We start from the raw sequence: 14163 nt of genomic DNA, 5'->3' as shown, positions 1-14163 counted from the left end.
AAATATTTTTCCCCTACCAAAAAGAGAGGGAGATGGTAAGAAGAGTGCCTCCAGAAACCATGGATTTCTTCTTACAAGTCTTTTGAAGTTTTAAATTACCTTCTGGTATGATTAACATTTCAATGTGGAGACAGAAAGGAAGACTAAGAAAGAAATTATGCTGTTTATTTTGAGAGATGCTTTCAGTACGCAGCCGTTCCAAAACACATAGAAAAGTTCTGGATTTTGAGTATAATAAATTAATTTAAATCGCAATTCAGTCACAAGCAGAATAAATTCCAAGTACAATTAATATAATTAACATCAGTTAGGTTTAACCTTTCACATCATCCTCATCAGTTTTTTAATTTTGTCCAGAAAGTCTCAATGCAAATACCATGTATTTTGCTGCTGTCTTTATTGGACAGTATTGAAAGAAGCATCCAAGCAGCAGTTCTTCTTCCGTCCAACTTCTTAGGAAAAAAGTAATTTTCAAGTCTGGATCAGCACAGCACTTAGATTTTATGGCATCTTTAGTGTCTGAGTGGAGATCATTCATTTGGGCTGAGGGCTGCTCCTGTCCTTAACATCTACTTACCAGTCTTCTAATGGAAATCCCTCCATATAGCACTGACTTGTAGGTGCTTTCAGTGGCTTTCCCTGGCAGCTGTAAAATAACATGTTCTGTGAGAGTTACTCAAAAAATCTATACTGTCTGAAAGTTGGGCCTTCATGTGACCTATGTGAAGGACACAAAATCACTTTGCTTGAACTAAAAGTTGACATCTGAAGTGCAATTCATACAAAAATTTCTCAAAAGACTACCCTATCTAGTGCTTGCTTTAAACTCTTGGAGAAAATACTTGTCTTCTGGTGCCATCTGGTGGCTTTAGGAGACAGGTATTCTGATAATTGTCGTTAAAATCTCATATTTTGTGTAAAGATCTTATTTTAAACAACTAATGTCTTAACACTTGATGTATTTATCCAAATACAAGTGGTGGGAAACCATATATAAAAAAGTGCATACAGCTGGATCTTAGATAGGAAATGTTAGCAAGAAGAGTACTCCATTTGGGTTTTAGCATGGTAGAAATCCTTGCAGACAGCTATTTCACATGTTCCAGTGTGAGGTGTGAACTCAGGAGCTCGGGTTCAGGTTGTGCATATGTTCGTATGCACAACCTGAACATATATGTTCATATGTTCAAGCCGTGCATATGTCGTACTCATGCAAAAGTTAGCAGGAGTGATACCTTAGAGTATAATCTTGGTAGATGCCTCAGCTTCTTATTTATCCCTCCAACTTCTCTCTGAGTAGTTCCCTGTAATGCTGTTAAATAATTTAATAAGACATACAAAAACAGAATGTTCTGATTTTGAAGGGACCCACAAGGATCATTGAGTCCAGCTCTTAAGTGAATGGTCCATAACTGCATTGAGCCCGCACCTTGGCATTATTAGCACCATGATTCAGCCAACCAATCCTTCTGTGCAGACTTTCTGCATGTAGTTCGGTTTTTCTTTGCTGCTGAAAAGCATCTCATAACATTTCTTATACTTTTAGATATTCTAAAATACCTTCCTTAGTTGCAGAACCTGAGATTACCAGTCACACAAGTTTTACAATCAGCAGCACTTGTGGTATAGTGCAGTTTGCACATGTGGAACTAAACCACAGCATCTCTAGGCCCCTGTGGGAGGCTGTGTAGTTCCACATGGAGCCAAGCAACAGGTCACAGGCTTGGGGATCTTTTAATTTTCTTTGACTATCCGGGTTTTTTTGGAGGGAAGGAGCCTCTAACGAGATTGGTGAATGTCAAGATCGGTGAATGTGAGGTGATCTGATTTCTTTAACAATTTTCTGAAATGTTGTCACTAGTGCTGTAGACATAGGTTCTGAAATACCTTAATTTCTTTGTCTTTAGAAAGTAAATAATTATACTTACTGTTCTTTGGAGAAAGTTGATGAAAGGCCTTCCTATTAATATTTTTAAAATTTAACAGGAATTCTGTAATATACAAGACGCTTGATGTAAATATATATAGCAAAATGTTTGATTGTATATGCTTTTGTTTTGTAATAGGTGTATATTTTTCGTTGCTCTTAAATCCAAACAGAGTAAGGGATAATGAAGAAAAAATAAATTCCATGTCTGCATACAGTATTGTGTCAAAGAAATATTTATTGTTGCATTTCTTCATAGTTGCTGTTATATGAAAGAGGTTGGATGAATAGATGGAAGCCTTCAGTTTTACACGAAGGGGAAGGAAATATAAGAAATATAAAATGGAGGGGGCACTTAATTGCTTGGGCTAATAATATGGTAAGTATTTTTCACCTCCATTACATGTACAAGAAAATCTCTGTGTTACACTGATTATTGACATTTTTAATGATAATTGCCAGAATATTCAGTTGAAAAACTGTGAATTGGTAGAATTGGTTATAAAAGGCATTGAAGGATAGTGGTTTATGTGTCATTTCTTTTGAAATTCTTCAACAGAAATTTATTCTGTTGTTTTCTGCTGATTAGTAAGGTTTCTCCAATATGATTGCCACTTCTGAAGAAACTAGGAAAGTAGGTGGTCCCTAATGTACGCTATTATTGATTAGAATTTTGATTAGTGCAATTTATTGAAAAAAACTGAGGAAGGAATGCCTATGTAATTCTTCTCTATATAAATAATAGAACATCTCCACTCCCTTCCACCCCCTGAAAAAAAAAACCAAAAACTGTCTGGATTTTGTAATTTGTACTGAAATTATGTTGTCATATGCACTTTCAGTGTTGTAGGTTATAAAAAAACACAGTAATAATTTCTCATTTTGTTAGGTCACTAGAAGAAAGTTAGACTTAGAAGAAAATAGGCTCCTTTTGTTCTAAGTAACATTTTAAAGGAAACCATTACATTCATTCTGAGTATTACATTTCACCTATCACTGTATATCTAATTGATGGGTCAAGCTCTATGTTTTGCAGCTCAGCAGTGAGGGATATGTTTTTAATGTGTGTCATGTCTAAATTCCAAAGTATTTTTTAAAATGTGTTGAAAGTATTTCTGAAACACTAGCTTTTTTTCTATTGTTTTTCCATCATAAAGGGAGGCATTTATTAAAATATTTTAAAGCCGTTGCTCTTTTTTATATTTCAAAACAAGTTTGATATGAAATTGTTAAAGGTGGACCTTTGTTTATTTGCTTCCCTTTAATAACTGTTAGAATGGAAGCTTCATTGAGGGCTTGACTGACATAACATTAGGTTATTTGAAGGTTTTGTTCTTTTCAGATCCATACAATTAAAATACATATTCCAGATATCTACTGGAATGGATAGGACAAGAGCTATCCCTAGAGATGATGTGCCACAGCAGAACACAGAGTGCAGCGTACTGATAAAACATTGAGAGCCATCTGTCAGAGACAAAAAGCCACGGTCAGGGCCTATCTTTCAAAGAAAAATAAAATGACACTTGCCCTCCAGAAGATTAATATATTTGGTTATTGCCCTTTCTCTTCCCCTTTAACTTTTTAAACTCCATTCTCTAGCAAGGTTTTGTGTTACACTTTTTTTTCCCAAATCAGAGAAAATGTTTATAGCCTTGCTTCTTACTGTGTGTTCATGGTTACCTAGTTTTCATATTTAGGCAAGGTCTAATTCTGCTTTTCAGATGCATAGGTAACCCATGTTTTCTGCTTCTCCTTCCCTCTTCTCCTCCCTCTGTGGCTGATAGTGCAAGTTTTACAAACTGAGACATCTGAGGGACAAATCCTTAGAGGCATTTGGCTGCTGGACTCCCATTTGGACAGGTTTTAGCTCATTCATGTTGGGAAGTTGACTGTGGAAGGGCTTTCATGATGCAAATGGCATACCTGCTAGTGGAGAAGCTACTGCTCAAGCATTCTCACACCATTCAAGGAGTCAGATATGCATCACCCCACACTTTAACTTCAAGGACTGGAGTACTTTTTCAGTGGGCAGCTCCAAAGAGCCAACCCGTTTGATTGCTTGCTCACTTCCTGTGCACCTGCTCACAGGCAGAGCATGGGAAATTACATAGCAACAACTAAAACATCAGTAAGTCATAAACGTTATTCTTACAGTAAATCCATAACTCAGCACTGTACCAACTACTAAAAAGAGAATTAATTAATAATTAATTACTAGCCAAAAGCATATCTAGGTGTAAGTTCAGAGCTTAGCACCCAAGACTTCAAAAAAAAAAAATCCAGCTACTTATGCTAAGCAAGTAAACCTATGCAAGCAACATGCTATATCACACAATATTATAACTCTAAATAACTTGCTCTTATATAAAACTTACTATATTAAACAACTGTCTCTCAACACTTATAACCAAAGAAGATCCTACACTGTTATCTTGAAAGGTACTTCAAATGGGAGCTGGTCTATCCCATACAAGATCTGCTGCCATGTAGAAAAACAGAGGATGTGGTATGGGTCACTGAAAATCATCCTTGGAGGCAAAGTAGTAAGATTTATAAAAAGCAACTTTATTAAAATGCAATTAAGGCAAGATTAAAAATTTTATCAGATAAGCTTAGAAAACACAAAGAATAAGATTGTTTATGTTACCGAGAGATCTGGGTTCTGTACATTGCAGATGTTTTGGTAAGTTTTTGTTTGTTTCTTTGTTTGTTTTAGAAACCTTGATGTCTGCTAGCTGATGAGATGCTAGTGGAAGTGTATTCCATGCTCACAGTTCTTCAGTGACAAAGATCACTGAAAAAAAATCTCTGCAGCCACCCTCATACCACTTACGTTGTGGTTAAAAACAAAGGCAAAACCTGGCTTAGACCATGAGCCCCCCATGTCTTTTAAACAGTTGTATCTGTATATTTGTACAGCTGTGGACATAGAAACTCACAATGCAGGGAACTGCAATAGGCAAAGGAATTTTTTTTAATCAGTTTTGCCATTTGGAAAATCCTGGCATGGCATCATGGTTGCTGACCTTCAAGTTCTTTTCCATCCCCCTTTACTGTGATTTGAAGACTCACTCTCTAAGATCTATGGGCAGAAAAGAAGTCCCTACTAAAATATTTAATTTCAAGAGACTTTTGTTTTAAATTACCAAGAACAAGTAATTACTTAATATGAAATTAACCTCCATTTTGCTATTGGAAAGGTTATAGCTTACCTTGTCTAAATGATACAGAAAAATCTAATTATTGGTGGTTTCTTGCCTCTGTCTCTCAAATGACTTTAAGCTTCCTGGTTTTTAACTTCTTGTTCTATTAGTTTAAGAGATTTTCTGAGGAGGGAGTAAAAAAATCACAGCATACAAAACCAAGCATTGTTTAAATACGCTTACTTTTCTGTTTTTATATAAGAGTTGAAATGTGTATCTTGAGACTGAATTCATGTATCCTATGTGCTGTTGCTTTTTTTTTTCAAGGTGGAAATTTCTGTGTCTCTACAGGGACTGCTGTGAAAAAGCTGGGATTCTTTTTATTTCTCCAGGGGTAGCACCAGCCTTATAAGCCAAACTGGTTCATGACTGGAATTACTAGTCTGTCACTCAATCACTTATTATGTCTTTTTATTTGGCATTTGAATTTAAAATATCTAAATTACTCTGATCCCTTTACTCCTTTTATCACCTCATGGGTTAGATGGGTTTTTGTATCAACAGTTTTTTCCAGTGGTACACTCAGCCCTGCTCTGAAATTTAGGCCGTAAGCTGCTCTGCCTTAGCGTACAAAATGGTGAGTAGGAGTTTGTCATACTGAATAAAGTTCTCTTGTTTTTAAACTTTCAGGGCGTGAAGATACTTGACATGATCTCCAAGCAAAGAATTACCAATGTGCCTCGAGATGACATAAGCCTCCGCCCAGATATGTATCCCTGCAGCCTTTGCTGGAAGGATAATTTAACACTGATTATTGGCTGGGGAAATTCAGTAAAGGTGCAATTACCTGTCTTTGTAATAAATGCTTGCTGTTATCACAGACAAACAGAGGATTGTTTCTGAAAAGTAAAGACAATCGAAAAAAATAGAATTTGGTTTGACCAGTGTTCAGAACTCTTGCTGTCTTAGAAATGTCATTGGACCGACCCTCAAGAGGAGGAGGAGCCCAGCAGTCAGACAGATTTCTGTGTGAGAGCATGCAGTAAATGTACTCCTCAGGGACATTTCACTCCTTGGAGAGATTTTGAAAGCTTTTAGTGTGCTGTTGAATTCATTTATTTGGATTAGCATTAAGGAAGAACAACTTACCATGAGGTATTTTTGGAGGGGATTAGTTTGGGGGCTGAGGAGGTTGCAGCTGCTAAAATGGCCACATGATTTTGGTCAACTGTGGCGAAAAAAAAAAGGGTGGGTGGAAGGACAGACTGCTTAGGGTTTTGTTATGTTTCAACAGGAAACTGGCATTTCAAACTTCTGTGGTGCAGACTGATTATTATTTGTTCAAACCAGCACATGACATGAGTTTGTTAAAAGCCTGTTAGCTGCTTTCTAATAACATACTGCTGCATCACTGCACAGTAGGAAATTAAAAGTGCCTGATAGGAATAGATGGAAGGGGAGGGTGGAGTAAGATAGGTGATATGTAAAAAGCTTTTGGAGCATTAAGCTTAGAGCTTTATAAATGAGGAGGTTTGTCCTAAGTTTGGCATCTGTCTTGCCCCTTCTATTTGCCTGTGCTTCACATTTGGTTATTTGCATTTCTTTGTATGTACATACTCCCCTCTTGTCACTGTGAGGTGCAGTGGCAAGCTTACTGAATCAGGTACCTTGAAAGGTAATGAGATGCAAAGTGTGAGAAGACACCAAAACCAAACTCAATAAATGCTTCTGTGAAGAAACCATAGTGGGCATGTATTTTCACATTTCTTTTATGTGGTCCTCTTCTCTCCCAGCATATTTATAAGGCTGTGAACTACATCCACTACTTTTCCATGTGGTTTTCTTTACTGATGTGTTACTGATCATTACTGTTTCACAACTTGTGTTTTTCAAAATAGAGAAATCCGTGTTGGAGAATTCTCAGAAATTGCTTTTCTTATTGAGGCAAAGTTAGTGTCATTTTAGGAATTACAGCTTCCTTATAACAATTCAAATCTCTTGTTTCCTAGATTTGCTCAGTAAAAGAACGGCATGCCAGTGAAATGCGTGACCTACCAAACCGCTACGTGGAAATAGGTATGGTTGTGTGATTTCACTCCTTTTCAAAAAGCTTTAAAAGTCTTCTACATTCTAGTCAGAACAAAACTGTTACATTTTGGGGGCAACATGTAGTTGTAACATAAATGTCTCCTCATTTTTAGTTGCTGAGGTTGTCATAATGCCCTCTTGCCTAGGTGTGAGGGTTATTTCCTAGAGAACCTTAAGTTCTGTGATGATGTAATATCAGAGATACTTGTGTGAACAGTGGATGCCTTAACTTTCCCTTCATACAGATTCCTTTAGAGAACTTGACTTTTCATCTTGGTTAAATGATTGATGGTCAGTGTAGCAGTAAAGAGAAAATAGATACTACTTTATTTGATTATATGTTGTTTGACTACACTACTCATAACATTTTTCTCCTTTTTTTATTCCCCCATAAAAATCTCTGGTGTAGTGCTAGGAAATTGATTTTAATTTATTTTTGTTTCCTTTCTTGGCTTCTGAATTTCATATTTTCATTTGCTTTCTTATTTTTCTAGCTAATCTGATGTGAATAAATTTTTATTATTATTGATCATTGGAAAAGTTCTTGACAAAGTAAAGTGGAATTCAAAGAAAATTTGGAAGGGAAGTGGGGATGTAAACAAAAAGTCACAACTGTCCACAAAAGTGTCTGCTGGGGAAAAGAAGTATCTAGGAACAGATAGTGCTGGGAAGATAAACAGGCCCTCTGACTCTGCAGGCCAGAGCTGGCAACAGTTTGTAGGCTTTGATGCTCCCTAGACTGAAGTAACATGAGATTGTAGATAGGGTGTTCAAGCAAGATCCTGAATCATGTCAGTTTGGAATGGTGTATGGCATATGTGTGTGTATGCTCTGTTTTCTGATTTCAGGAAAGGACTATTCTAAAATAGCTTCTGAAAATCATCTAAGAGACTTGTTAAGTTCTGCAGGGAGTCTGAATACTGAGAGATTGGTAGTGTGCCTGAGATTAACTGAGACCTGAAAACTATTTGTTGTTTAGGATTACATAGTGCAAACAGACTATTTAACTGCAGAATTCTAGGATATTCACAATAATATTATCAAGGAAAAGTTTGGTCATAATTTTAGCCTCAGATCTTGAGGCTTGTATATAATATTTTCTGAATATAATATAATATAATATAATATAATATAATATAATATAATATAATATAATATAATATAATATTTTCTGTACCTGTAAGTAGCTTTTAGAAAATAAGTAAATGGGTTTGGTTACATAGTGAGAAGTGAACAGAGGTAACTTCTATTTCAGCTATAATGTGCTTAAATGGATGGTGCTAGTTTTAGCTGACTGTCTATTGGAACTTGATTAAAAAACATAAAAAGTTGTCATTGGGCTGTTTAGGTGAAGACATGAAGGATAAAGATTTATGTGGAAGTAACTTTTTCATGTTAAAATTTCTGGCCTGCGGTTTTCTCTGTAGCCTAGAGAACTGGTATTTTATCTCATTTAACCTGTTAATGATGTGCTTGAGATTTTATTTTCTGGTTTCAAGTCAAAGCACTGAAATTGCTCTGCTAAATGCCATCCACAGCACTCTAGAACTTGGGAGGATTGGGACAGAAAAGAGAGAGACATTGTTTGTTCAAGTCTCAGTATAAATTAATAGTCTTTCATATAGTCACACTGAAAGTCTTCTTGACTACAGTTTTCAAAGGTGTAGCTGGAAAGTCTGATCTTGTGTCAGACCTGCAAACAGTATAGTTTTTTTTGCAAGACCACTAATATCCAAAGTGAATGCATAAACTGATATACTTGCATAAAGTAAAGAATTTATACAAGGCAAGAATATAATCCTTCGATGCAAGGACAAGTGAGTATCCTTCAGATATTTTGACTCATGAGATCTTGTCAACAGACTTCCAAAAAGTGAAACCCTTAACACAGTGTTACTTTTGTCATGTTTAGTGGTGTGGTGTTTTTTAAATTCTTTTCTCCCTGTTTTTACAATTTTTCACCTGGAAAGAAAACCAGAAGTGGAGCAGGAAACTTCATTGGTCATCAGGGTGATACATATGGAGTCTATGATAAAACAGTGTCCTGTCATGTGTCAACAGATTCAGGTTTATGCTGTTTTAAAGCCATTCTGAGGGCCCCTGAGTTGCATGGTGGTATCGTAGAAAACTGTAATGGCATTAGTAGATAATAAATGTTTCTTCAGTACTTTGCAGCCAAGTGAATAAGGAAACAGTGTTTCCTGCATTGCAGTTTAGGTGCATAGGATCCTGTTTAATGAAGTACCTCCCCATCTTCTGTTTCTGTCTCAAGAATTACCGATACTTAACTCTAAGGTGGGAAATAATTTCAGTATCTGCTGTGATGCTAAACCCCACAATGTGTGAAAGTTACTGAACTTTCTAGCTATTTTATCTTAAAGAAGATAATGATTTGATTATCTGTAAGAGAAAATAGATTAATTATACAGGTCTCGTACACTGAGATACATGTGGCATTGCTAATTTAATTTACATATTTCAGTATATTAGTGGTGCTTTTCTTCAGCAATCTTGCTATTGTTTTTAGTTCATTACCTCTGTGAGTCTTCATTCAGTGTCAAAGATAAACTCCAAGTGAGTGTTTCTGTTTAGGTTTAAACATATGTTGGCTGAGCAGACCCTATCAGTTTAGCTCTGTCAGCAACTGCTGTGAAGTAGTGTATTGATTAGAAAGTATTGGTATTGAATTACAGGCTTAACATAGACTAAATGCCATTGTGATCCGTCTTAAAGAGGGCTTGACCTCTGTGCTCACTCCTGAAGCATGTACAAAAGCTGTAATGCTGCACAGCTTCTGGTCTGAGCAAGGAACCCTTCCTCAACTGGAACCTATGAGAAGGCTCGTTGCTAAATAACTAATTACACTCTCCAGTTAATATAATGTCTTTTCAAAGGAAAATAGGTAATCTAGTCTTCCTTGGCTGTGTCAGAATTTTATATACTTTTATGGAGAAGTATTTTATCTCTGCCTCAAGTTACTCACGTTGTTAATGACAGCAGAAAATAGAGATTAACACCAGAAATATGTAAAAGACTTCAAGTTAATTAGAGAATTTCTATTCAATTTATTTTTGTCCAGATATTATCTGAGGAATCTCAGCTTAATTCCAGGTACCAGCCAGGCAGCAATGTGTCTTGAATACTTGTCTCCCTTTGCATTCTACCAAATTTCCCACAAAACAGATTTCTGATTTAAAAATTACATGTTTCGAGGCTATGCTTGTAACAACACATCTGTGTGTTTTAAAAGGGAGTAGCTTCACACCTGCATGGCAAGTTAGCATCATGCATTGAGATTGCACATTTCAATCTGTATACATAGGAATATTTATTTTCTTGTTTGTAAAGTGAGATTAATGGGATCTAATGTACCGACATATTTCTCTTTATGTAGACGGAATGTAAGGCTTAATTGATGAATGTGATGATCAGGAAATTTACTTCATAAGGTGATTTATGCAAACATTTTATTGAAGCAAGTCCGCTATACTCTGAGAAGCCAAAAAAAGAAGAAAAACCCAAACATAATTATACAGTTGATTCTGCTTAGACTTTCGTTCATCTGTTTTGCCACAAGCCAAACCTATAATTTATAAATTGCTTCATAAAATGAGTCAAAATTCTTCAAGATTTTGACTTCTTTGTCATCAAACCTCAGAATCTCTAAGCCCCAAAATTCTTCAAGACTGCATAGTTTTCCTGTTGGTTAGCAAGGTTTTCTTGGTTCAGTGGAAAAAAAGAGTTTTTCAGAAAATCAGCTTTGTAGCTTAAGTGATACTTACGTGGGGCCTTTTCTTTCCCTCTAGTTGGAACTGAATTCACATACTGTCAGGAAAAAAAAAGTTATACTTTAAGTTAATTGCAACTCCATGCACAAAATAATAGCTAATCAAATCATGCCATTTTGTATTGTGTTTTGGTTTGCATAAATTACCTAGCTCACTAAAAACATCTGCAAAATTTGTATTCATTGTTATAAGTCACAGTGTACCATGCCCTTAAGAGTTCTCAAGGTGGTATCTTCACCACCAGTGCTTTTAGGTGAAATCAGAGGTAAAACCCTCTGAGTGTAGCCTAAGTTTTACTCTTCAAAATCTGCTATGTCAAAGCAGGGGCTGCTTTTAGAGGTTTGACTAAACAATATAGGCTCCTTTTAGTTTCAGTTTGTCATGTACGCATGGATCTTTAAATCCCAGAAAAAGTGGCTTTATGCAGTTTAGGTAACTATTGTAGCATATATAATTTCATTTCTGTATTTTGGTATATTTAATACATTTCATTTAATGAGCAGCAGAAGAGATTTACAGGTTTCTTCATTTTGCTTCCAGGTAATTTATTTGACGTCTGTACATAAATGCTGAACATGGAGTAGATCCACTGTCAGCCTATCTTCTATCTTCTTTTATGACAGGCATAAACATGTATGATACATGGCCATACCTCAGTCATTTCCATTCACTTCAATACTACATTTGTTTTAATTATGTTGGATCCTTTTGAAATTAACAGCATTTCTGCATTGCCTTTATGTTGGATTTCTTTTCCTCCTTGATCACAACTCAGTGTCCAGACAATAAGTCAATTTAACCTATTATTGTTCTGTGCAGCTGTTACTTCCATCTTCTTTTTTCAATAGGACTTTTTTGATTAGCAGCATGAAAGGTTTTTATCAGGTCAAGAAGCACTGTCTATGCCAGTTATTCTTTGTTCAAGGCTGTAGCTGCAGAGCTAGAGCATTGTGTTTCAACAACGCCTCTTGAGAAAGTTGAGATAAGAGAAAGCTGATAGTGAAACCAAGGAAACTATATTCTATTCAAAAACCAAACTTGAAGTGGTGATTTTTATTTGTTTATTTATGTTTCACAGATCAGTACTTCTGCTTGATCTTAAATACACCATTACATTGGGTATTACAAGCATTTTCACTGGCAAAAGGGACTTAAGTTCTAGTATAAGACAAAGAAACACACATGGATTTTAAAGCTGTTTCTACAGTCATTATAAATGATAATTCACCTTGCTGTTTTCCTCTTCAAATACAAACCACATTTTATATGCCTCTGAGAGCGTTCTCCTGGCCCTTCTATAAAGCTGAATTTAAAGTTTCTTTGATAGTATTATGGATTTCACTTTGTTTTTTCTTTTCCATGTTTTTTCTCTTCCATGTTTTTAATCCTGCCTTCCATATTATTTTAAAATGCTAAATACTAAATTTTAAACTGAGAATAAGGTATGTAGTTGGTTTTGAACTGATTTGTTTAAAATCATCACTGAGAACAACATGTGACACAATCAAAGTAATCTCATCAGTCTCGTAGGCTAGAACAAGATAATTATGTACATGGTTACACATGTGAACCTTTTCTCCGTGAATGGATAGAGTGCTCTACCCTTGTGCTGTAATGTGGTCCTTCAGTGATGCCAAAGTGTCAGCAGTCATTAAAAGAAAAACAGTGCTTGGTTGTTTGTAGAGAGACAGGTGTCAAATATATACTCTGTTTCATTGTATTTTTTCCCTTTTGTGGGAGGACAGTTATTTCTCCTGTTCCTTCTTATTATCTTAGCTAAAGAAAATCAGCTTTATTTTTAATGCCATTGTACTGTATTTTCTGTTTGTCTTGCTAGTAAATTTTAGTTGAAAATAAAATAAACAAACAAATAAATAAATAAATAAATTATATATATATATATTAGTAGTGTAATATGCTAAACAGTAAGGAAGGAAACTTTTTGTTTCTTACTTATGCTTAGATTCTCCTAAAACCATGTTTTGGGAGAAAATAATGAAGTATCTGATGCTTTTTTAAAAGCTTATAGTTACAAGGCTGGCTAATGTAAGCACTTCGAAGATCCTTGTTTTTGTCCCCATGAGAGAGGAGCTCACAAAAAGTGGTGCATTGTAAATCCAGCAGAATAAAAACAAAGAGCTGTTTCTGTGGCAGAGGTCTCATTTATTAAGTCTTCTTGTAAATACAGTTCAGCACTCTGTTTTTCTTTCTTGAAATAATCTCATGTAACTATCTCGATTTCAAGACCAATTTCAGAAAATTATGTTTTCAGTTTAATGAGCAGGAAAAGATACTATGAACTGTGTTGTCTTTGTAATGAGTATATCTGTAAAATATTCTGTGATGTTTAAAGTGATGATAAATAAATAATGATCTCTGTGTTTTCCTGTATACCAATAGATGCAGCATGTGCAATTCTCTTATGGCCACATGAACATGCTGTGAATATGCAAACCAGTGAAGTTGTACTACTTATTGCTTGTTTTATTGAGTGTGATTTTTGTTTTGCTTCCTTTTTCAATGTGATTACTGAAAATCAGACTGCACCTTCATTTCAAATGTTCAATCTCTAACATATCCTGGAGCACAAACATTTCCTTTTGCAAGCTTTAATGTAATTTAATCTGTTAAATGTAGATCTTCATCTGATCCAATGGGGAAATCTCTGGATTTGCTATATGTGTTAAGTCTTGAGCTCTCTAAAGTGGTGCTGTATGCTGTTGATTGTCTCTAAAAATCAGTGAGTTTTTCTTAGGTAGTAGTTCATACACATTCATGTTTTTAAGTCTGTTTTTATTTCCTGTATTTCAGTTTTCCAATTTGACACTGAATTCTACGTCAGTGGACTTGCACCTCTCTGTGACCAGCTTGTTATACTTTCATATGTAAAGGAGATCTCCGAAAAAACGGTAGTTTTTTTATCTCAGTTTCTTCACGATATTCATTTGGCCTGTGAGTTGGGCCTTAAACTAGTCATACAAATATGATTATCTGAGAAAAAATTTGTAGTCTGCTGGTAGTGAACAGTGCTTGAAATGTCTCTGATCCATAAAACAAGGTCAGTGGAGGTGAAGTTGAAAACTAATGTGCTTACCTTTCAAAAATCATGTTTGGGTTCCCTTTTTTCTTGCAGAATGCAGAGAAGGTCTCTAGCTAGTCCTTTCTGCAATTTCTTCCTTCCTTTCTTACACACACCCCCCGCCCCCCCCAAAAT

The 14163-nt window shown here is 35.6% G+C and overlaps 1 protein-coding gene across 4 annotated transcripts in view; it reads left to right on the top strand.

The window, feature by feature from the left end:
- VPS41 (VPS41 subunit of HOPS complex) overlaps window positions 1-14163 on the top strand; it is a 110151-nt gene that overhangs the window by 60600 nt on the left and 35388 nt on the right. For 3 of the 4 annotated variants that reach the window (XM_039715131.1, XM_039715132.1, XM_039715133.1), the window contains exons 8-11: window positions 2187-2306; window positions 5764-5910; window positions 7083-7149; window positions 13761-13858. In XM_039715131.1, the coding sequence (XP_039571065.1) occupies window positions 2187-2306; window positions 5764-5910; window positions 7083-7149; window positions 13761-13858 (432 nt within the window). Of the gene's footprint in view, window positions 1-2184; window positions 2307-5763; window positions 5911-7082; window positions 7150-13760; window positions 13859-14163 lie in introns of all 4 variants that reach the window. The other variant, XM_039715134.1, reaches the window with a different exon arrangement.

The sequence above is a fragment of the Passer montanus genome, unplaced genomic scaffold (genome assembly GCF_014805655.1).
Source record: "Passer montanus isolate IOZ18808 unplaced genomic scaffold, ASM1480565v1 scaffold32, whole genome shotgun sequence".
Taxonomy (NCBI): Eukaryota; Metazoa; Chordata; class Aves; order Passeriformes; family Passeridae; genus Passer; species Passer montanus.
Note: the sequence above shows the minus strand (reverse complement) of the source record. Positions and strands in the feature narration are given on the sequence as shown.